Source organism: Rhinolophus hipposideros, assembly GCF_964194185.1.
Source record: "Rhinolophus hipposideros genome assembly, chromosome: 24".
Lineage (NCBI taxonomy): Eukaryota > Metazoa > Chordata > Mammalia > Chiroptera > Rhinolophidae > Rhinolophus > Rhinolophus hipposideros.
In genome coordinates this window covers 4,978,199-5,003,028 of record NC_138070.1, presented here as the reverse complement: position 1 = coordinate 5,003,028, position 24,830 = coordinate 4,978,199, and the positions used below count along the sequence as shown (strand labels likewise).

Here is a 24,830-nt window from a genome sequence, read left to right as displayed (position 1 = left end):
TTATTATCAAATCATTGCCCCGGCCGCAGCCTGGCTGAAAACCAGAGCAGACCATTATCAAGCTGCTCAGGAAGTCAGTTGAGTAGTAATTGTTCCCCCAGAGAATTGGTCATCTGAAAGGCTTGTGTCCTGCGTAGTCACAGAAAAGAAAGTGTGGCCGAGATTATACCCTCATCCCACACCAAAGTAACACGAAAAAAGAGAAGCCTGATTGCGTTCCCCATTTACCTCTCCTATCCTTCAAATGGGTATCCCAAGACAGTTATGTGTTCTAGCCTTTGCAGCCTCCAGTCAGTCACCACCCAATTTTGGATATTTTACAGCAATAGAGTCACTGAAACTAAGAAATATTATATGGCTTGACGTTCATATGCATTCATTTAAGAATAAAAGAATCTGAGAAATTGTACGTTACCGCCTTTTTCTTTGATTGTTGGATGACAAAAAGGCGTCCTCTATTTTCTATAGTATGTCCTCACTAAACCATATGAGAATATATCAAGCTCTAGAGTATAATGCACGGTCTATTCATAATTCACAGTCCATGTAATGTCTGCATTTCTGTGTCTTGCTATCTCTATCACAGCCTTTCTTCCTGTCTGTAGATACCCAGTTCATTTTGGTACATATTTTTTAAAAGTATTTCTTCTTGGATTCAACTTGACTGAATACAAATACTTCCTCGTGGTGACAGGCCAGTCTTTAACATGTAAGTGAGAGCAAGTGACAACCCAGCATGTCATGATCGATCATAATTCATTTCCAGTGAGGGCAGAGCTAGAATGCACTCACATGGAGACCTTCCCTTCCCAGTTCTCTCCAAGAATTAAACGTGCTGTTTTTAATCCGCCTCCTTTTAACCATTACTATCTTGCTGCACAGTTAAACCACAGTTCGAATATTTATTTCTCTGTTGGCTAAAATTCCAAAGTGTGCAGACACAGAACAGTGCCTATGGAGACTTCTTTATCTCTGTAGACTCCCTTTCTAAGTGGACTGCTGGTGTAGCAGAACTGTCTACCCAACTAGACAAAAGTCCAGACATGATGTAAACAATCTCCCCTCTCCAGGAATAAATGTACCATTCACATACCCTTTCTTAGTAAGGGCACACTCCTTTGAGACAAAGACTGCTTCAAGTATTAAATGAACTGACACAAAGGCGTATAATATATAATTATCCACCACTTTCTATTTGCATACAAATGAAGCAATTGATGTTTTTATGTCTTCTGCGAAATGCATTTTTCGCAGCTGACCTAGCTATGCTCTGAGCAGGCAAGTATAGAGTGAACGTAGACACATGAGACACAACTGAGTATCTGTTCATAGGACAAAAATCCCAGCCAAGGCGAATTGACTAGACTTGAATTGAATCCCATGAGCCAAAAACACTGAGGGACAAGGTGCATTTCATTCTCTAAGGCGGCTAAAGCTGACAACTGCTGGGGCTGGAAGGTATAAACTAATCTCCCTGGGATAACAAGGATCTGAAAAAGGATTTTCTACAACAGGAATGGTTTTTGTTAAGACCATTTCCAAACACTGAATGTTAAGGCCAAATTAAATCCATGAGAAGCAAATCTTTTAAATGTTACTTCTTCTATCCTCATTCTTATATTGAAGATGTCGTGTTTTTCTTAATACAGAATTTCTCTTTCACTTTGTAACATGCGGTGTGCCTAACAGAATTCCATTAATGAAAAGAAGTGAGGAAAAACATGTATGCTGGCTTTGGTCTCCCAGCAAAGAGGGAGACCAGCTAATTTTGTTAGAGACTTGGGCAAGGGCTGTGAAGCCATCAATTTGGTCCCCTTCTTGGTTTTCACTCCTCTAGACGCTGGAATGGAGCAGGCGGGAGATTTCTAACTTCTCCCCCAACCCTCCCCGCCCACAGCCTAGCAGTCTCCTGCAGGTAGAGTCATAGCTGTGGCCAATGGGCACCAAGATCACTGACAAGCTGCGCCAGAGGAGGCCAAGGTCACCAGACTAGGGACTGAAACAGAGCCTAGTGTTTTCAAGCAAAACAAACACACGTAGCTGAATATGGAGTGGCCACAGACTGCTAGAGAAGTATGTGATGGTTACCAAGGAGACGGAGTTGCAGGATGCTAAAGAAGCAAAGTTGCCACTGCTCACAGTGGGACCAGCTGGGTTGGGCCCACGATGGGCAGGGAAGAGAGCTGAATCCTCCGTGGAGGCATCCATCACTGAAATGTCTTGGAGGTAATAATAACACGTGCACTAAGAAAGTGTCTTTGAATGGTGAAATTCTCAGGAAGCTGCTCCCCAATTATTATCTTCCTCTGTCTAAAAAAGCCCTGGATAAGTATGAGACCCACATAGATTTAGCTGATTGGACAGATTCTTTCCCCCAAAACTTTGTTTTGGGGGAAAGAAGCAGAGACCTCTTGCTTTACAGAAGCAGATAAATCAAAAGCAGAAGGAATCAAAACTTGCCTTAATGATCAGGTAAGATAGAGATTGGTGACACTGAGTATAATGAGCCATACTCTGCAGGAAACAGAAATGTCAATTCCATGATCATATTAGCTGTAGCCCCCGAGACCTGCCCATCGCCCTAGCTAGGCATGATGCACCTTCAAGAAATTCAGCATTACTGATTAGGGGTTGGACTTTCCACTTTTATTTTCATGTGTACTTGCTTGGTCCCTGCTTTCTTTCTTTAAGAACTGGCTCCATTTGTGCAGCTGTACATTAATCCATCCCCACCATCCTTACAATATTTCCAGAGATCGCTAATGAAAATCCTGAGCTTAGAACATTAAAAACTGGTATTTCTTTACCCAGGTTGATTCTTTCCAATTCTTCTTCCTTCAAGAAATTCGGAACACAAAAGAGACGCAGAAAAAACAGCCTAATTTCAGAAGCTGACCCCAAAGTGAATTCTGTATTCCTATGTTCCTCTATGGGGTTGCACTTCCTTCCAGCTGCTTTTTCAAAGGGGCAGTTCATTCTGTAGTCCGCTTGTTAAGTCCATGTTGAACGCCCTAAAAAGGTTTTTCCATCAGAGACTCTAGCCAGCTGGCCCCATTCATCAGTTTAGTGGTGGCAATCACATATTCTGTACCTCCATCTTCCAACTGGGAGAGAAAGCGCAGGGCGGCAATTTCAGCAAAGGTTACACCGCCAAGGAAAAATATCAGGGTGACTCGGTTTTCTCCTGGTTGACCTAAAATGCAAACATTTCAGAATTAAGAATTACTTAATATTGAAGCTTCTCTTTCCACCACTAAAAAAAAAAAATATTGCATCTTCGTAAGAAAAAATCAAATCAAATGTGTTTTGGTTAGACAGTTCATTTGAAACTCAGGAATACGATTTTTCTTTTAAAAAATTTTTGTCATTGTTGTTTCTTTCTTTCTACTCCCCCACCCCCAACACGATTTTGATCTCAAACGTTTTTTCTAACTACTGAGATCCTCAGCTCAGAGGCTGAAAGCTGCTACCCCTGAGGGAATAATGGGTTCTAACGCTCACAATATACATTAGCAACTAACAAAAGAGGTATACTGGACCCTGACTCCTAATTCTTTACAAATGTATCCTACAAAGCCACTGCATAATACATGACAATCACGCTAACAGCACACAGTTATCTCTGGATCCTGGATGTAGACTCACGTTTCTTTTGCAGTCCCGTGGGCAACGGCTGCCGTTCTTCGAAGTGGGGCCCTGGGAGCATGCGAAGAACTTCCTCAATACTCCGCCAGCCAGGCCGGGAAAGGAGCTGGGCCAGCCTCACGCTGAGAGGGGCGTAGCCACTGTACACGTAGGATATGTCCGTGGGATTCTGTTAAATAGTTAAAGGGGGAACAAAGCCTGTAGGAACAGAGACTCAGAGCCACCTAATGGTGGCCTTTTGGGCAATCCGAAATATTTGATTTGTCTTTGAAGGCAGAGACACAAACAACATTCCCCCCAGTACACTCTACCTGGGCTCTGTTCTGAGCAGCCAGGTGTTCACCTCCCCCCATGCCAAAATCAACTTTTATTTCATCTTTAAAATATCCCAAATATCACCGGACTTCTTGGCGTTTCTGTAGCTGGACAACTTAGACCTTATTCATCAGCCTGCTGAACTGTTCCCTTTTCAGAAACATAGATACCATCCAAAATGTTCTGCTATCCTTGTTTTTAACTGTTATGGCTTGCTGAATCAAAGCAGGTGAATTTGATACAAGTTCAATATCATTTCCTTCAAGAATTAACTCATCTTTCTGGGCTTGAGATACTGAACAAGCAACACCTGACCTCATCTGAACCCTGTGGATGTATTTTTCGCCCACAAAGTTTCGGATTTCCACAAGAGAACCATTCTCCTGAGTAAGGATGTTGGTGGGGCAGTGAGCACACACACAGAAGCCAGCCCATGGTTACAGCCTGGACCACGCTCTGTGCATGACTACAGGAGCCAGTGCCTGTTTCCCCACCATCTGTCAGCCCAGACCCTCTTCTTCTTTCCAAGGAGATTTAGCTCAACGTTGATGAGGGTGCCTCTGGGGCCTTCCCAGTAACTGGCCCCTTTAGAGCCACATCTGCAGTTGCTGGAATGTGTACCATCTGATGGTGAGAATGGACTTCTTCCTGCGCCGCTGGCTTTTCTGTGGTGATGGTTTCAGATTCCCAGGGCCCACTGACTACTGATACATCCTCGCCTTGCAGTGGATACAGTCCAGAGGCCCTTTTCTGACTAACATCTTGAAAGGCCACTCAAAGCATCTCTGGGTACTGAAGGTGAAAAATTGTTACTTGGTTTGGCAAGACACTTCTTGTTGCGTAACCTGGTGCTCTCTAGCTGAGTAAGATGAGCACCTTTGAATCCGGCAATTGTCCCGTTAGGCATTTATGCTACAGAGGGGCTGGCACACCCGGAGACGGGACCAAAGAGCAAACATATTAACTGCAACATTGTATGTACCAGCTAGACTGAAAACAACCTGAACTTCTAGCAACAGAGATGTGTTAAATCATAAAATAAGGTGGATCTGCAAAACCATTCTGTAGCAATTTTTAAGGAAGGGTTTTTCAGAACACAAAAGTTTTCTTTAAATATTTCTTTGGGGGAGGGGACGCCACATTCCTCAATTAAGAGAAATATTTTTTACAGGTCTTTTATTTTTTACACTTATGCCATGAATTCATAGGGAAAGGGTTCCAGCAGCTCAGGCTCATTTCCATTGGTTCTCACACAGCGCGCTTCTCTGGGTGGGGCAGGCTGGCGGTTCAGTTGAAACCAGGCACCTTTCTCTTTGGCTTCCTTCTTTTTCTGATCACTTCCCTTCACCCGTTTCAGGAAGCTGTCTCGGCTCTCAAGAGTGCTTCATATGCTTAATACAAACATTAATTCTCTTGGCAAGAATCTTGCCCTTGTTTGTTTACAACAATGCCAACCGCATGCTGAGTAACACTGTAGACCCTTCCCGTTTTGCCATGGGAACATTTGTGGGGCATTCCTTTTTGAACGGTGCCCATTCCCTTGATGTCCACAATATCACCTTTCTTGTAGATTCGTATGTATGTGGCCAAAGGAACAACTCCATGTTTTCTAAAAGGCCTAGAGAACATATAGCGGGTGCCTCTCTTCTTTCCCTTTGTGTTGGTCATTTTGATGAATTACTGGAAGATGGACCCGCTGAAAAGGAGCAGGAAGGGTCTTTAAGAGACGGTGTTAAGTGGTAGGTGGGGCAGGGACAGCAGATTAGAACAGTGAGGAGAGCTGAACTAATGTGTCAGTTACATTGTACAACAGAGAAATTAAGAGTATCTATATTCCAATTGGGGAAAAATAATCCAATTTTACCATTGATAGAGGAGACTGTTTAATTATTAGCTTTTGTTGCAAGAAGCAGCTTCATAAAGTCCCTTATGAAAAACTGAAAAAGAAATTTAGAAAGACTAGCATAATAAACAGTAACTGTAAAGTGAGGTGCACCCTACTTTGGAGACCAATGGTATAGAATATGCACCATTTATGTAAAAATGTTTGTACATACATAGATTCTTTCTGGAAGGATAGGTAAGAAAAAAAGGGTTACAGCAATCAACTCTGAGGGATACGGGTTAGCTATGGAAGGAACCTAATTTTCACTGTTTGCCTTTCTTGCCCTGGTTTCCTCTCTGTGACACTGCTGGATGCTGGCTGTGTCCCTCAACCAGAGGCATCTCAACCCTCGTCTTGTCAGACGGCCTCTCCACACAGCTCTTTCCTCCAGGTCCGGAACTGGTTTCTGGCACAGCTCCCTCTCCTTGCCCTTAGGCCTCGTCTGCTAAGGGCTTCCCAGCGCACGGCCTCTAACTGGTCCCGCCACCCCCAGCTTTATGAAACTCTCCTCAAATTACGCACAGAGAGAGCACCCAGTTTCCTGCTGGGATTCTGATACAACACACACGTGCAGTTTTCAAAAACATTAGAGGATTGGTTTTAGAAAGCGAGGTGGATATGTAGATATTGTCATATGTTGTCATAGTAAACTGTTACCCAGTCACTAAGCTGAGTTGAAGTGAGGAGTGTGTCTTACTTGTTCATTTACATCATCCATCCAGAGGCGTAACGTTTTCCGAATCGTTGGATAATTATTTCTGCCCCCCGTCTGTGGTTTCAGCAGGCCGGCCTTCTCCAGGTTGTGTAAGGTCAATATGTGCTCATAGCCATATGTCTGTAAGAGAAATCGTGTGGCCTGGATGTCAGATCAGGAGAAGGGTTTCTGTGACTTTCAAAAAAACGAGCATTTCCAATAAATTAATTCGGTGTGTGCTCCAGGGCACGTTACCAAAGTCCAGGTAATGACCGCACAGAGGCAGGACAGAGGAAGAAACCTGCCCTAAGCCTGCTTAGCCATCACGATTAACCTGGCTCCTTGTTTCCGAGAGGGATTTAAAATGTTGATGTTACAGTCAGAATTTATGGACCCATCTTAAGCGAGCATCAAATCGATTGCAGTTGACCCTTGAACCACACAAGTTTGAACTGTGCGGATTCACTTATATGTGGATTTTTTTTCACTAAATACGTACAATACTGTAAATGTATTTTCTCTTCCTTCTAATTTTCTTAATAACATTTTCTTTTCTCTAGCTTGCTTTATTGTAAGAATACAGTATATAGCTCATAAAACATATAAAATACGTGTTAATTACCTGTTTATGTTATTGGTAAGGCTTCTGGTCAACAGTAGGCTATTAGTAGTTACGTTTTGGGGGAGTCAAAAATTGTATGTAGATTTTCAACACCCGCATTGTTTAAGGGTCAATTGTATAGTATATATTTATATGGGATATAAGTAGCTATTTAAAACAATGAGGCAGATCTATGCATCCTGAAAAGGAAGATCTTTTGCATATATTCTTAAGGACAAAAGAAATACAATAGGATACTATGTATAGTAGGATTTTATTTCTGTTAAATAAAAAAATTAGTAGTAGTAAATAATAATAGCCAGCACTTATATAACACTTTCTATGTGTGGGGCACTGTTGTGTTCTAAGCACTTTACATACATTAACTGAGTCACCCTTATTACAACCCCACGAGGTAGAGCTATTCCGATATTCTCCATTTTACAAAGACACGTACATAATGTGCCTGAAGCCACACAGCTAACAGTAACAGAGCTGGGACTTGGACTGGCCAGTCTTGCCCCACACTGTGTGTGTGTAAATATTCTTTGAGTATAAATGCAAAAAGGGAAGCTGGAAGCACATAAACCAAACTGCTGACATTGGTCCTATCTGGGGTGGGGGTGGGGGTGGGGCGAAGCGCAGGGACTTTCACATTTTGCTCCATATACTTCTGCATTTTATGATGAGGATGCATGTGTTATTTGTGTAATTTTAACAAAGACAACCCCCCCCCAAAAAAAAAATTAAGTGAACACTTAGTTTTAACAATAATGTACTTAACTGTGACTAGTAATAGCAAATACTATCTGAGATATCTGCAAACAGAAGGAGGCATGTTAAAAAGAATGGTGGGCTGGGTGACCAGTTAGCTCAGTTGGTTACAGCGTGGTGCTGGTAACACCAAGGTTGCTGGTTCAATCCCCACATGGGCCACTGTGAGCTGCACCCTCCTTAAAAGAAAAAAAAAAAGATACTTGACTATTAAAAAAAATAATAATAATGGTGGGCTTTTCCTTATTATAAAACAATACAGGCTTAATTTAAGTAAGGAATCATTTATCAGAAATTTATGAAAATTTCCCTTCCTCCATCGAATACTGTCTGGTTAAGAACATGGCACTAGACCCCAGTTGCCTGGGTTTTAAGTGCTTGTTCTGCCACCTACTAGCTGGGTGGTCTGGGGAGGTTACTGCTCTGTGCCTCAGTTTTGTCATCCATAAAATGGGAATGACTCATAGGGCTATGGTGAGGATTAGACAAATGAATACACATAAAGCTCTTGCAATAGAACCTGGCGCCTAGTAAATGCTCAATAAACATTAACTATTGTTATTGTGTAACCACAGTATACCATGATCAACACCAAGGACAATCCCTCTAGGAATTAAAAAATTTCAAAGACAGTAGAAACGATACACTAAAATAGCAGAGTTGGGAAGTAGTTTTTTAAAAGATGATTTTCTTCTTTGGCAAATCAGTCATTTAAAAACACACCGACCTGGAGAACATTTGAGATCTTGCTTCCTCGTGTACGTCATCAACTTGGCTCAAAGAAACTCTCATAAAAATTCAAAAAACAAAAGAAAAAAGAAAGAAAAGAAAATACTGACCTGGAGAATTTCTCTTTTGTAATAATCCAAAACTTTTTGCTTGAGTCCACTGTTGCACACGGATTGGAGGCAGATGAGTCTTAGCACCTTGATCAGTGGGTGCTTCTGGGCAATACAATCCTCAATGTAACTGTTGACCTGGAAACAAAGGACAGACGCATAACAGCATCTGCTTTGGGACCTGAAGGACTGGATAGAATCAGAGCCAAATAAAGGAGCTGTGTAGGAGAACAGCTTGTTCCTTTTTCACATTCCCTAAGCCCCCTCCAGCGCCTGCCACGCACACCTCCAGCCACCTCATAAACACACCAGCCATCGGGAATGAGAGAGGGGCGAGGACACTCGGCAATCCAGAAGCCCATCTGGGCTCAATCTGTCTCTGGGGACAACCTCCCGAGAAGCATGTGACACCTAGTCTAGCTCAGTGAAGCAGCAACGTGTCAGTCATAGGAAGTTTTTTAGAAGACGGAAATTATCATAAAGTGAATAATTTTAAGTGTATTAATAGAGGTGGACATGTAAAGGAATTATATGTTCTCCCCAAAAGCAAACATCCTAATTTATCTATTGACAGCCCTTAAAGCTCTTTGATTTCAGGGGCCGGGTCTCACCTGTCTGTGCATCGTAGAAAGTGCCCCCCACAGAGTAATATAAAATATCTGTTACTTGATATAATCTATATTTTCCCATTTTGCATTTGCCCTTAAAAATATTTAACCAAGACACTGGAGTCGAAGCCATTCTTTCCTAGCCATAATCTTATGTTTGATAAATTATCAGTCATTTGTTAGAAGAGTTTTATTGTTCACATACCTTATCAGTGTCTATTCCGGACATAAACTCCTGCTCCACTGTTAATTTATCAAAGAAGTCTTCAGAAGCTAAAATGCAATTAGGACAGTTGCAACTAAGAAATTAAATAAACGATCATTTATTTGAGCAGTGTGCTTTTATACACAGAGCGTGATTGAAAAACAAGACAAGCCCAAAAGCAAACAAGCAAAGGCTGGAATAGTCAGTCACCTGCCAAGAATCTTTCAAAAGCATGGGAAACCCTACAACCCTGGACTCCTAAGTTACATCTAGATATAGTTGACCCCTGTATCCCTTCCCTATCCTTAGGACTCAAAGACAGATCTCAAGAATTTTGCCTCAGTATCAGTGAAAGCTCATTTCCACAGAGCAGTTCCCTTTCATTGTCAGATTCAATTCAGTTTCAATCAATTTCTATTACGGTGAAAACAAAGAACTCACTTTCCAGCACTGTGGCTGTATTCAGGATTCACAGTATACTTCATGATACAGGCACCAAACACTCCTCGTCAGCCTTTATAGCCTGTGTTTTAATGAATAAACTCGCCTTCGGCTTAATATACTCCTTCTGAGCTCTTTTAAAATGAACATTCAGCGTGTTTTGAAACACTCAGCTCTCTATGCCAATTTGGCAGAAAGTTTTCAAGGGAAAAACAAAAAACAGAAACATCACATTGCTCTAATTAAATAATCCTTAACAACAGAAAAAAACAAACACTAGACTAAACAATTAACCATCTCATGTTATGGTGGCAAACTTTGGAAGAACTTTTTTCTTTTATCGATATTCCAAATCTTTTATCATGTGATTACATTATTGCAACAGTAAAAGAAATGCATTAACCACACATGGAACACTTTTAACGATGAATGCACTTAATTAACACAGAATCATATACAATATTACCACCAAGCTGACTTTCCCAAGGAAGTATCATGGTGCCCAGGACCATGGTGGCAGCCATGTGTACCCAAGTCGTGCAGATGTATGTCACCGCCCCACAGGATACTCACTAGTGACATCTTTGATTAACTCTGCAATCGAGGTGTGATTGGCAAGTGAGCCCCTGGCTGCCTGCATGTGGGGCAGCTGGGAAACGAACTGCTTGATCTCCCCCACCGTCTTGGCGTTGTGTCTTTCCTGGAAAGAGAGGAACAGCAGAACCATCAAGCAGGGAAGAGACTTATGTCTAAGAGCCCTGTTCTTTGGACTGTTCAGAGGATGTCTGATTTACATGAATGTGGATGACAGAATGGCACACGAATAAATCAGGCCAAAGCCAGCTCCAACACATTTGGACTGTAGGAAGCAAGTGCCTAAGAGTTTCTCCTGACAGCCACCGGCTTGGATTGTGGTATTTTATGGGCATCTGAGTACTTGTGGGGGGCAGTATTATGTAAACCACAAACATTCCTGAGTGGAACACGAAAACGAAAAAATTATGCTAAGAGAAATATAAACAGCAAAAAGTTTCCTCTAAAATAGAAAAAAAATCCATTCTTACTGCTGAACCTCAATCTTGAATACTGTCCGTGAACAAAGGGAACCTCGCTGAGTGATGCAGAAATATTTTCCCCCAAGATTTAATCATTTAAACTAAAAGTAACTTCAGAAACATGAAAATCAACTAACGAATATAATTCCTAAGAAAGATGAAATGTGGAAATACACACTCAATGAAAACTGAGTTTTCAATAATTCTTCCGATTTATGTTTCTAAGGTCTAGGTATTCAGAGTCCATTATCTTACTGATTTCCCATGTTTTAAAAACGAGCTTAACCAAGGATAAAGCAGGAACTGGGCAAGAGGAGGCAGGAGGGTGATGATGAGCTGCCAATTTAAAAGCCCCAGGCACTGGGCATTTCACTCTCATTATCACCCACCACATCTGCAGGGTTCCCCTGCCACTGGCATGCTGGCCAAGCTTGGAGCTTTCACCCCAAAGCGCAAGTTCTATTAGAGAGGATCTTTTATTTATAGTACAGCTGGCTATACTATAAAGGTAGGATATAATAAAAAAGAAGAAGATAAAACAAATGTTTATGACAAAGGCTTGTAAGTTGCAAATACTGCTCCCCTCGCCACCCCCCCCTTCTTTTATGTGTCTGGGGAAAAAGTTTAAAAAGAAACTCCTGGGTCCTCTAACAGCGACTTCACTGTTTCTGAGGGCGAGAAAGATGAGCAGCCTGCTCAGTGGCTGTCACCTGTGTGCAGCTCTCACTCTCCTCGTGGTGGTGGTGGGGGCCAGTCTAGCCTGTGACCAGAGTAGCAGGATGACAACCAAATTGCCTCACCTCGAACGCTGCCGAGATGACCTTGGCTTTCTTGCTAAGCACGGAGCCCACGGCGTTGAAGTTCTTATCTCGGATCTCCGCATACAGCTCCTCCGCAGAGTTCAGCTGAAGCTTCTTGGCTTCTGTGGGAAGATCCTTCCCGCCATCACCCTGTTTCTTGGGTGCAAATTTCTCCGGAGGTAATTTCACATAACCTGGACCACAGTGCAAGGGAACGTGCACCTGTGTGTGTTTCCTAGAAGAACCCATCAGATTCCCGGGCACAGAACAGTCTTCCCATCCAGGAGAGCATGTAGCTGGCTTTACCAAAAAAGGTGTACGGCACTGGGGGGTTGGTCTTTCCATGATCAAACTATACTTGATCATAAATAAATCAGAACTATTATTAAAACTTTCTCAGATACGAAAGGATGACAGAAACAAAGAAACATCACATCGGCCAAAACCAAACCAAACACATTTGTGACCTCTGACCTAATAATTGGTCAAACCTAAACTCCTGTAGGCTTTCCGTCTTCCTGTAGTGTCCCCAACTTCCTTTCCCCCAAGATATGTCCCTAGCTGTGCTCTCTGCTTTGGCAAGCTGGTTGCCTCATCATTCCCAGCTTTTCTTATGCTGCCTGCCCCTCGCCAGCACCCCCCTCTTTCCAAATCCAGTCCCAAGGCCACCTGTCCCACAAGCTCTCGTGCACGACTGCCAGCCACGAGGCTCTATATTCTCCTAAGTATAGTGCCACTTCTGTGTACCCTTGGCCTCCGCTCATGGGGCACAAGCACAGCCCTGCACACTACACATCCAGCCAGCCCTTGTGTGACTGACAACATTTTGCTCGGACGCTGTTAAATCCTAGTTTCTGAAAGTCAAAAGTCACTATCTTTATTTTTTCGAGTGTTCTCTGATTTATATGCAAAGAAAGTACCGTCTGAAAAAAACGACCTTTTGGATATTTTTATCAGATTACCCACTGGTAAAAATAGATGGCACTTTACTTACTGTTCTGAATGCCATAAATTTCATCAATGAGTCCTTCGTATGTAAGCTGAGTGGCAAGAGGTGTTAACAAATCCACATTTCGATCCAGCAACAGGAGATTATCAAAAATAGGAAATATTGAATTTTGGCTTCCTGTAAACTCTCTCTTCATCCTGATCATCATATTGGCCACTTGCTGGAAACGAAACATTGGATCAGGTGGGGCCCTCCTGGGAATTAGCAGATTTTAAAATTCGGCTAAAAACAGAAAGACAATCAAAAAGTGAAAAAGAAAACAACAAAGGAGAAAAACTGTGGGAGAGTGAGCTTGATAAGAAATAAGCAGCTACATAAAAGCATCTGCTATTGGACACCCATTCCAACACTTCACTTAAGCCAATGGCAGCCGCCATTTCTCAATGAGGGCATAAAATCAGACGCGGTCTATTTTGCTTTTGGCTGTGGTTTTGTTCTATGAAGTCACCATGAACGTGAATTAGCCAATAGGGAACCACCGCTCCTGGGGGACACGGGGGCGAGGTTCCTAACCTTCATCGGCCGATCAATATGTCACCTTGCTTAATGTGTGTTTCTGTTTAAAGACACTTTGTTTATTATTGTTGATTCACTAACATGGACCTCTGCCAACAGTGCTATCGCTCACGCCTGAACGAAGCTTTTCTAACACACGTGTTTTCTCCTTAAGGCCTGTCACAGCCTCCCTGCGCTCAGCGATATTAAATAGCACTTCAGCTCTATGCCATTTTAACAGCGAAATCACCAACAAAAAGCACAAAAAATGCAAAGAACGTGGCATGAAGTAGTGATGGCACCATATAGTGGTGGAAATGGCCGGCCGCTGGTTACAGTGTTGGAGCTGAAACAAGAGGGCGGGACTTTGCTTTGGCTTCAACTGCCAGCATGCACACCGGCCAACTCAAATTTTTTGCTGCTTTGGGTATGTCCACAAAACATTGAATAATGATTTGGGGGTTACGGATCAATTTTAGCAAGAAGGCGAATTCCCAAATAAAAAGGACTCGACAGAGCCTGTTTGTAAGTAGCGTCCCACCCGTTTCGGGTACCACCAGACACCTGCCGTTTCTTACCCGGGCACACTCTCCTTTCCCAAAGATCTGGGGGATCGTCCCGTACAGAGCCTGCAGGGTCATCAGCCCCTTGGCTGCGTGGTAGAGGCTCGTCTGGTCACTCTCCAGGTAGCACTCCTGCGGGGAGGAAGGGTCGGTTACTGTCAGGTCACGGTCACCTGGATACCTGGCCCTTTCTGACACTGGGATTCGGCAGTGGGTAAGACTGTTATTTCCCACTTGGCTGGGGGCAGTGGGGGGCTCAAGTCCATTTTACAAAGCTGCTCTGGCATGCTGGGACACAAGGTGGGCTCTGCTGTCAGGGTGCAGCTGTGGAAGCAACAGAGCCTTCTGAAGAAAAGTGTTTCCCAGGCATGCCAGCTCGTAGTTTATCAGTTCTTGAATAAACTACTTGTTAATAAAGACTTACATGGGGTTTGCATTCACTTGCATTCACTGCGGAGAGTGCAAACTTTGGTAGGACATTTTGGGAGGGCCACATGCCAATACCCACAAATGCACATAGTCTTTGATCCCCAAGGTCCCAGGTGACCACACAACAGAATACTTTGCGGTTTTTACAAACATGAGGCAGATTTTCCTATATACCAACAACAAATGAAAGCCATAACATCTTGAGAAAGAAAAAGGGGTAGTTGAATAATCTTTAATAGAATGTGAGCTCATTTTTAGTATATTCTACTTTATAAAATACACAAAGTATGTTTTGTAAAGTATACAAAAATATACTTTTTTTTGCATCAGAAAAAGGCTAAAAAAATACACACAAAACCAGCTGAGAAGTGAGAGGGAAGCCATGAGTTTTGACACTGTAGGTAACTGCACTGGTTCTAGACTGAGGGTGCCTTGATCTGACCCCTCCAGCTGTGACACTTCCCAGCTGGTCCCCAGGCCAGTTAGATAACCTCTCTGTGCCTCAGTTTATTCATCTGTAGAAGGGAGTATATGCCACATAATAACACAAGGATTAAATGAGAGAAATGAAAATAAAACATTTAATCCTAGCACCTGAAACATACGTTAAATGCTTAATAAATGTTAATTTTTATTAGAACTTGTTTGGATTTTTTTACAACTATCATCCACTCATAAGTCACAATGATACATTGTATCCCCCACGCCCCTACCCCACCCTTGTAGCTCTAGCTCAACAGCCAAGAGGGAGGGGACACCAATGGACAAGGGATTAAGGAACAGAGGGTGGATGGCTCTTCAAAGTCTGGTGTATTTTAACATTTCACACAATATGAAAATCATGAATGTCTAAAGACATACTTTCTGCCAAAATTACTTTGAAACTCCTGATTGGAGCAGAGCTAAGATGAAAAGTCAACAAAAAAAGTATCAGGGAACATCTTTCAAAAGGGCATTCATTTTTTTTTTTTTAACTCAAAAAGTTGTATTGCTAACCAAGACTTTCCTTTTATAATTCTATCTTTTAAAAAAGATGTAAAAAAGATATTTAATTGTTTGCTCTAATATACTGACGGTAGGGTGATTATTTGTATTAATATCCCAACTCTGTTCCGCGCTTGTGAAATTCCACACGGTATTTCCAGCCATGAGGACATTATGAAAGGGCCAAAGGCTCATACCCATGAACATTTAAGTCCATATATTTTTTGACCTCAAAGTCCCACATGCCTACACAATACAATATCTTGCAAAATATTTTGTTAACTTGTTTTTACAAAGGAGATAGATTTTTTTATATACTGATTTTTTACATACACAAATGAAGCTCTCAGTGTATTTAGCACTGTTACTGAGCATTAAACTGCGTGGAGTGCTAATTCCCACATTTTGTACAGTACAATGATGGAGGTCATCAGAATCTTACCCTAAAAGCACAGAAAGAACTAGGGTGCCTCCTGATGCCAAGAAATGCTAAATCACGCTCACAGTTTAAAATCACGTAAATAAATAAATAAATAAATAAATAAATAAAGCAACCTCAACTTTGGAAATCGGAGTTGAATTTAATATTAGGTAGAACCCTTAGTGTTACCATCCAGGCAAGATCCTTGATTTCTAAACAGAATCTTAAGTGAACATACAAAGCCCACAGCTTGAGGTTCTCAGCAGAAAATCATTCTATCCTTCTTTTGCAAATCCCTAGTTCAATAAACAGGAAATCTCTCCTCTGGACAGGTTCTGTCACGCCAACACAAGTTTCCTCAGCTGCTACCAATTCACATTAATTACACGGATGTGAATTAATTATGTGTGGGTATACCATTATAGATAAGTGACAAAGCAAATACTGCAAAATCTGGATTCCAGAAATCTAGGTCATGGGTATTGGGTGTTCCCTACAAAATTCTTTCAACTCTGTATGTTTGAAACGTTTTATATAAAATATTGCTGGTTAGCGGGGTGGGGAGGAGATCTGTTCCTCACTGGATGAGGGTTAGTGTAAGCCAACCTGTGGGGGATACAGTGGGGAAAAAAGAAGAAAAAAAAGAGCCAAGAAATCTTGGTGATACAGTTAATCAGTGGTGCCACCACCTGCCCTAACCCAACTCTTTAAAAGAAAAGGTTTCAAATAATTTTTTGTACGAAACAAGTGATTCTCAAAAGCTCTACTCTCTAGACCAGCAGCGTCAGCATCACAAGCCCATAAATCAAAGGAAACAGATAAATGTGGTTACATTAAGAAAACATACAGGGCAAAACTACACTAAACCAAGTCAGAAGACAAATGTAACCTGTGTTCTGGGTTATTCATTGTAGCACTGCCTCTAACAGCATAAGATGAGAAACAATCAAATGTCCTTCAAAAGGAAACTGATTTAATAAATTATGGCACACCCAAAATACGGAACACTATGCAGCTTCAATCGAGAATAAGGAAGTATTTTCATATGTGGTAGAAAATGACTCTAAGATATATTACTAAGAGAATAAAGCAAGATACCAAAGTAATATAGTAAATGCTACCACTTGCATAAAGGTGGGAAGATATTATATGTACCCTGAGTTGCAGCTGCATAACACATCTCCAAAAAACTAAAAAGAATCAGTGATTGCTTCTGGGAGGGAACTGGCAGTTTGACAACTGGGTGGAGAGTGGCTTACTTTTCACTCTGTGCCCTTTCTTATTAAAGCAATTTCCCATGTGTACAGACTATTTACAAAACATTTTCAAATTATTATTATTATTATTTTAATTTTTATTGGGGAACAGTGTGTTTTTCCAGGACTCATCAGCTCCAAGTCAAGTCGTTGCTTTCAAGCTAGTTGTGGAGGGCGCAGCTCACTGGCCCATGTGGGAATCAAACCAGCAACCTTGGTGTTATGAGCACTGCACTCTAACCACTGAGCCCACCGGCCACCCCTCAAATTATTTTTTAGTATATGTGCTGCCGAAGCGAGCACCAAATTATTTTTTTAAAGATAAAGTAATATTCTTATGAAAGTGTTCTTTGAAACAAAGATGGTAAATTAAAAACATACATAAAATTACATTAAAAAAAACCTATCAGAACTAGAGAACAAAACTATGCACATTCACTAATAAAAATGCTTAAAATAGTGGGGAAAAACAGTGCCAAAATAACTGGCTACCCATATGGGGAAAATAAATTAGCTCCTTACCCTACACTGCACACTCCACAAATGCACAATTCAAGTTGGATTAAAGACCTGAGCACGAAAAACAAAACTTCAAAAATTTTGAAGGAAAATGTAAGATTTTCTATGTCTTCATGGTGGAGAAGGATTTATTAAGACTCAAAGAGCACAAACTGAAAGGAAAAAAAGTGATCTATTCAACCACTGTAGGTTGGAGGACCCAGACCTCCCAATTTCACAGTTTACCACAAAGCTGCAGAAATCAAGCCAGTGTGGTACTGGTATGGGGTAGACATATTGATCAATGGAACAGAACTGAGACACAGAAGTAAACACATTTATGGAAACTGATTCTCCACAAGAGAACCAAGACAATTCAATATGGGAAATACAGACTTTCAGGAAATGGTGCTGGAACAAAGGGAAGTCCATGTGCGAAAGAATGAAGTTGGACCCCTACCTCCATCAGGTAAAAAGAAACTCAAAGTGGGGTCAAACTTAAATGCAGGAATAAACCATAAAACTCTTTGAAGAAAATACAGGAATAAATTCATGACCTTGGATTAGGCAATGATTTCTTAGATGTAACACCAAAAGCATAAGCAACAGGAGAAAAAAATAAACAACTTCATTAACATGGAAAACATTGGTACATTGATGGATAACATTTTCATCAAGAAAGTGAAAAGAACCCATAGAATGGGAGAAAATATTTGCAAATCATACATCCGATAAGGGACTTGCATCCAGAATAGATGAAGAATTCTTAAAACTTTTATAATTAAAAGATAAAAACCTGATTTTAAAAATGCACCATGGGTCAGATTAGACATTTCTTCCAAAGAAGACATAGAAATGGCCAATAAGCACATGAAAAGATGATCAATATTATTAGCCATTACAGAAATGCAAATGAAAACCACAATGAGCTAATATTTCACAGCCACTAGGATGGCCAAATTTAAAAAGACAATAACAAGTGTTGGTGAGGATGTAAGACTGGAACCCTCCTGTATTGCTGGTGGGAGTATAAAATGGTGCAGTCACTGGAAAATAGTTTGGAGGTTCCTCAAAAGGTTAAACATAGAGTTTGTTAACCGTATGATCCAGCAACTCCACTCCCAGGTATATTTAAGAGAAATGAAAACATATGTACACAGAAGACCTTGTATGAATGTTCACAGCATCATGACGGCCAAAAAAGTGGAAAGTCATCAGTTGTCCATCACAGATGAATGACAAACAAAATGTTGTATATCATTACAACTATTCAGCCATAAAAAGGAATGAAGTACAACATGGATGAACCTTGAAAACATGATAAGAAAGAGGCCAGACACAAAAGACCACATACTATATGATTTCATTGATAAGAAATTTCTAGAATAGGCAGATCCAGAGAGACTGCAATAGACTAGTGATTGCCAGTGGCTGGGGAAGGAGAGATAGGGTATGACTGTTAGTGGGCAGAAGGTTTCTGGGATGAAAAAAATGTTCCCAAATTAGACAGTGGTGATAGTTGCACAATTCTGTGAATATACTAAAAACTGCTGAGTTGCATACTTATAAGGGTGAGTTTTTGGTATGTGAATTATGTCTCAATAAAGCTATTCTTAAAAATTTTAACCACTTTATAATGGAAGATATCTACACGATAAAAGATATTATAAAAGTTAAAAGACAAGCCACACACTGGGAGAAGATAATCGCAGCTTTCATAACCCACAATGATTAGTATCAAGAATATACAAAGAATTCCTCAAAAAGAAAGAAAAAAAAAATGGGCAAAGAAAATGAACGAGCAATTTACCATTTGCTAAAGAGAGAAATCTTAAACGTCAGTAAACATATGAACAGGCTCCACTTCACAGTAACCAAGGAAATGCAAATTAAAACACTACCATTGACAGTGGCAGGCTCATAAACTTGGCAAAAGTTCAAGTCTGACATTAAAAAAGAAAATGCCACACTTACTTTGAATGCACCCTCCGATTCCATGGACAAGAGGTCCCCATCAAATGGAATGAGATCCAGGCTGTACTCCTCCCTATGAATGAAGGAGCCCAAAACACCTAGATCCTTCAACCGCTGTTCGCACAATAAGCTACGACGTGGCACAAACAAAAGGTGGAAATCTCTTGCTGGGCCACGTCTGTCTTCACTGCAAAAGAAGTAACATTTGTCAGTTCATGAGCTTCTTAGAGTCAGACTATTCTGCTTATTTTATTCCTAGAGCCTGGCTCTACGCCTGGTACACAGCAGGCACTAAATACATGCTAGCTAAACATACAAGTATCGTTCCAGTTACTCTCTTGGCTCTCATTTTTTTCCCTCCCTGGCAGGAAAGACGTATTGATTCATAGGCACTATTTGTGATGCATTTTCTAGCTTTCTCTTAAACTATTTATGAAGCATTAAAGCTTTCAGGCTTATTGAAACAGGATATCTGTGTCCTCCTGAAAACAAATGGTTTTTTAAACCAAACCAATGCAGTAATACAGAGTCTTATATCAAAATGAAAGGTTTTCTTAAACTTCCCACCTCTACTCTCCTTGACAGTGCATTTCCCAAAATAGCCCATTTGCTTTTAAGCTTTTAGGCGCCACATCAATCAATTTTACCACAGAGTGCAGACTAGGGTGGGAGAACTTCCTCTTTAGATTGGATGCTATGTTAAATTTTAATCAGCTCTAACTTATTTTGCTTATGAGATTCAAACACACTATACTCAGTATATTGAAAAAAATAACCATTTGATTTTTCTTTTGTTTTAAATCATGGTCCTTTCTATTCACATAAATCTAAACATTTAGCTCTTCTGAAAGAACGGGGTTATATGATGACCCCCACCTCCACCCCAAACTGAACAACTTCACAAGTTTCCCATTTTCCCCTCTGACAGCCTTTGACACATGTCCAAGTTGCTCAGAAGACCACCTTTCAATGCACTGACAAGAGAATGGGGTTGCAATGAGGAGCTCAGTATGTTAAAACCACCTGAAGGATCAACTTCTTTTGGACCAAACAAGCTCTGAGAGATACCTGAGCACATTTTCAGCAATGATATCCATCAATTCTAGCCTGGGTCGGACAAAAAAAATAATATTCTTGACATCAGCTGCCGGCAAACGACTTCCTTTAAGTGTGAACATTTTTTCCACCTCATGTTCCTAGGAAAACATACACACAAAAGGTAAACAAAAAACCCATCTTTATCTATCATATCCAGACTCAGACTTCATAAACACTCCCAGTCAAATGCACATTAATACTTAATTACCAAAATTTAGATTCTCCAAAGCCAGATGTATAAAAGACAAAGTTTCAGGATGAAGTCACTGTTATTGCATCTGAATTCAAATTATTCTTACATGATGAACCATCAGAGACACCAAGTAATGGTCACATAACACAATGCTAATAATTTCCCTAGAGTTAGAATCAATATAATATCACAGGCCAAAGGACCACTATATATAAAATGTTAGTCACGAATTAGAATCAGTGTTTATAAAGACCAAACAGCGTTGCAAGCCAATTACTCAGGAGGAAATGTAAAATCCTATTATTATTGCTAAACTACTGAATTATGAATCCCTGAATGAAACCCAAATAGCTCATTTACCTTCAGTAGTGAATATTGTGCAATCAGGCCAAATGGTCCTGTGAGGTACTCATCCCAAACTATTGCCTGGAAGAGGGGAGAAGCATTCTCTTATTATGGTTCATATCAGGAGTTTCAACAATATCAACAGAAAATAGCAGTCATACACAGTAGGAATTATCTGCTTCAAAGTCTGAATTAACAGAAATTTTAATAGGTTCTGACCACACCGATATCCTACAGGTCTAAAGAAAACACCAAATGATGCTACTCCTAGTAAGATTTAATCACTGTCCTCAGCAGGAAAAGGAGCTGTAGTTTGTTGCTTACCTGTGTCATGGTTTTACTAGATTGACCATATACAGAGGGTGCCAAAAAATGTATACACATTTTAAGAAAGGAGAAAAGTATTAAAATTCTAACACTCAATAGATACCGATAACAAAAGAATAGAAGTCCTGTTTGACTTCTGCAATTACAAGAGATGCTCAAAGTGGTTCCCATCAGCGTCCAGACACTTCTGATGACAGTGAACATTGTTGGGTAGACTTCTGTGGTGAGCGTGTAAACTGCTCCAACATCACAGCAGAAGCAGCAGGACGTGTTGCTGTGTGCGGCCTCCCGGATCTCCCCTTGTGCACATCACACACAGCACCAGGCGTCTCAAACTTATCACGAATGCGTGCAGTTTGTTAGGTGTGTTGGAGGTTCTGTTGTGTACTCACGCCTCCATTGTGGTTCCACAATGTCCTCGAATTTCAAATATCACTTCAAAATGGTCTTGTGCTTCTCAAATGACAACCGTGCTTCCGCCATTTTCTTTGTCTTGCCTGTTGTGCACGGTGATGCTAGCATTCATTTGGTTAATGCCATCTTTTTTTTTTTTTTTAAGATTTTATTGGGGAAGCAGAACAGGACTTTATTGGGGAACAGTGTGTACTTCCAGGACTATTCTTTTTCCAAGTCAAGTTCTTGTCCTTTCAATCTTAGTTCAGCTTCAAGTTGTTGTCCTTTCAGTCTTAGCTGTGGAGGGCGCAGCTCAGCTCCAGGTCCAGTTGCCGTTGCTAGTTGCAGGGGGTGCTGCCCACCATCCTTTGCGGGACTCGAGGAGTCAAACTGGCAACCTTGTGGTTGAGAGCCCATTGGCCCATGTGGGAATAGAACCGGCAGCCTTCGGAGTTAAGAGCATAGAGCTCTAACAGCCTGAGCCACCGGGCCGGCCCTAATGTCATCTTTTGAGCGAATGTCATACTACACATTAATTCAAATCAACTTCAAAAAATATAGATAACATTTCCTAAAATGTGTATGCATTTTTTTGGCACCCCAAGCATAAATCACCAATGGCAATACCTAGCATTTTACATATAAATATCATGTAATCTAATGACATAAAATTGAAATCTCTGATATAAGTATTACGAATCTTATTTTGACAGATGAAATTTTGAAAGGCTCAGAAAGTTTAAGTAACATGTCCTAGGCCACACTGGGACTCTGGACCTTACATATCGTAGAAGGGGTTCACGACTCCAACCAGGATTCAATGGCCCCACAGGTCATTGCTGTGGGCCCCTGTGTGCATTTCTACGGCTAAACTCCAGGGTCATTTCTTTTTCTTTCTTTTTTTTAACTGCTGTTTTTATTGAGATACCTGTAGATTAACATTCAGCTAGCTGTCAGAAATGATAGAGAGATCGCGTGTACACTTTACCCAGTTTCCCCCAATGGTAATACGTGCAAAACTATAGTATTAACACAATATTACAACCAGAATATGGACATTGATCCAATCTATGCTCTCATTCAGATTTCGTCATATCTTGAGCTTGAACTGGGCACCTAGGACTTAGCCTGTGTTATTTTGCTCTCAAGGGCTGCTAGCACCACTCTGCCTCTTGGGGGTCTGTTTTTTCCTAAGATTGATCCTGAGTTCCCCAGACTCTCCTTGTCTCTTGAGAGCTGTACAGCCAGCCTGATAAATCCTAAGAGGAGACAGGGGGTAATACCACTTAAAAGAAATCTTAGAAAGTCCCCAATGTACAGTTTCTGATTCCATCATGAGCAGGGTGCCAGGAAACGTCTAACAGGAGAAACAATCCCATTTTAGGAAGGTCACGTTAAAACCTCAGATAACTCCAATTTCTCAGCCCGTGTGAGCAGCAGGTTGTAGGGAGATGATGCTTCGCAGGCTTTCGAACACATGATTTACCACGACACGTTGGGATGAATGACACGTGGCGCATCATCCGCGTCCTGGGGCCGGCCCGCCCGCCTGTCCCGGTGTCTCAGGGGGACCAGACCTGGCCCCCTGGCCCCGAAGGCACCTGACACGCGCTGGTTCACGAAGGGCTGGGAAATCTCGGTGGCCGATTCAGCTGCCACAAAACCATGCGATGCCACGCGGACTCCAGGCTGTACGCCACCGGTCCCACCGGCGGACCCCAACCCCCGCCTCATCGTTCCCGCCTGCTCGCCTCCTTGGAAGCCGCAGGGACCAGACACCTGGAGCTCAGGCGGTCGCGCAGAATCAGGCCAGGCCGCAGCGGGCTGGCGGGCGCTGCCGCCGCCTCCCTCACCTTGCTTCCCGCGCACTTGTCCAGGAACTCGCGCAGCTCCCGACGCACCGCCTCGCGCAGCACGTTCAAGTTCACTCGCCCGTAGGACAGGTGCGCCGCCATCTTGCCCCACCGCCCCCCTTTTCCTCCCGATCCGAACGCGGCGGCCCTCGCGCTCACCGAGGGGCAGAGGCGCAGTCACGTGACAGCGCGTCCACGTGACCCAGGCGGCAGCCAGCGCGGAACCCGGAAGCCCCAGTCGGTCGGCGGCTGCGGCGCTTCGGGGCCCAAGCGCCGCCTCTTTCTTCCACCCGGTGGGTTTTGACGTTCAGCCCAGGAGTCGTCGGGCGCTGAGAATTGAGTGGAAAAGCAGACTGACTCCGGCTCGTCCCGTTTCAATTAAAAAACACACACACACACACACACAAAAAACCGACTTTCGTCTTAGCAAGCGTATTCGCTGTAAAATGGTCATTTGAAACTAACCTCTAATGGGAATCTTTTAAATTATAGCAATGAAACGGTCCTTCTCTTTGGTCTTTGGTTTGTGGGCTCAATTTTACAAAACTGGCCAGGGGTTGAGGGAACCTTGGGTGACTTGTCTGTTCCTAGCAGACTGTTACTGCGACGGGTGTTTTACGCAAATACCATCCGACGTGGCACCCAGGTCCCACCACTGGCTTCACCAGTAAAATTAACGTGTGAGTTGTGGGAATCAAAGAGGACTGTGTAATCACACAAAGATTATCAGGGTGCCCGGAACTTCATCTCTCAACAAATACTTACTGGTTTAGGATGATACGTTTCAATACTTGGAGGTAGAAGTTGACTATTTGGAATCTGGTTAAAGAAGTTTGAAAATGTTTGGTCTTAGAGCGCATGGCTCCGTCCAATCGTTTATACACTTACTTTATGAAGAAAGGACTCGCTAAACAATTACCATGGAGTCTAAGCAAAGAATGGAATCTGGGGACATGCAGAAAAACAATCATACATTTATGCATACCTCCACTCTCAATTTCGTAACGCCATCCTTTAGCTTTTAAAATAACTTGTTCCCACTCACGCAGACTCCTCCATACCCTATTTCTCAACCTGGTTTTCACAGTTCTCAACCTGTGTCACAAATTCTTCTCACGTGTAGGGTTTTG

At 41.9% G+C, this 24,830-nt stretch overlaps 1 protein-coding gene across 1 annotated transcript; it reads right to left on the bottom strand.

Moving 5' to 3' along the window:
• Positions 1–1,166: 1,166 nt before the first annotated feature.
• On the bottom strand, positions 1,167–23,897 carry VPS33A (VPS33A core subunit of CORVET and HOPS complexes). The gene is made up of 13 exons (XM_081037277.1): positions 23,701–23,897; positions 21,143–21,208; positions 20,560–20,687; positions 19,492–19,678; positions 13,945–14,061; positions 12,857–13,031; positions 11,863–12,056; positions 10,581–10,707; positions 9,567–9,634; positions 8,754–8,891; positions 6,543–6,680; positions 3,646–3,814; positions 1,167–3,193 (listed from the first exon to the last, which is right to left on the bottom strand). The coding sequence occupies exons 1-13, from the start codon at positions 23,800–23,802 to the stop codon at positions 3,012–3,014; spliced, it is 1,791 nt and encodes a 596-aa protein (XP_080893403.1). The 5' UTR covers positions 23,803–23,897; the 3' UTR covers positions 1,167–3,011.
• Between the last annotated feature and the right edge of the window lie 933 nt (positions 23,898–24,830).

Excerpts from the sequence above, each read along its gene's own strand:
- VPS33A (XM_081037277.1), bottom strand. The coding sequence starts at position 23,802 with ATGGCGGCGCACCTGTCCTACGGGCGAGTGAACTTGAACGTGCTGCGC. Across the intron at positions 20,688-21,142 it reads CACAATATTCACTACTGAAG|GAACATGAGGTGGAAAAAAT; the intron begins GTAAATGAGCTA and ends ATGTTTTCCTAG. Across the intron at positions 9,635-10,580 it reads GTTAATCAAAGATGTCACTA|CTTCTGAAGACTTCTTTGAT; the intron begins GTGAGTATCCTG and ends ATTGCATTTTAG.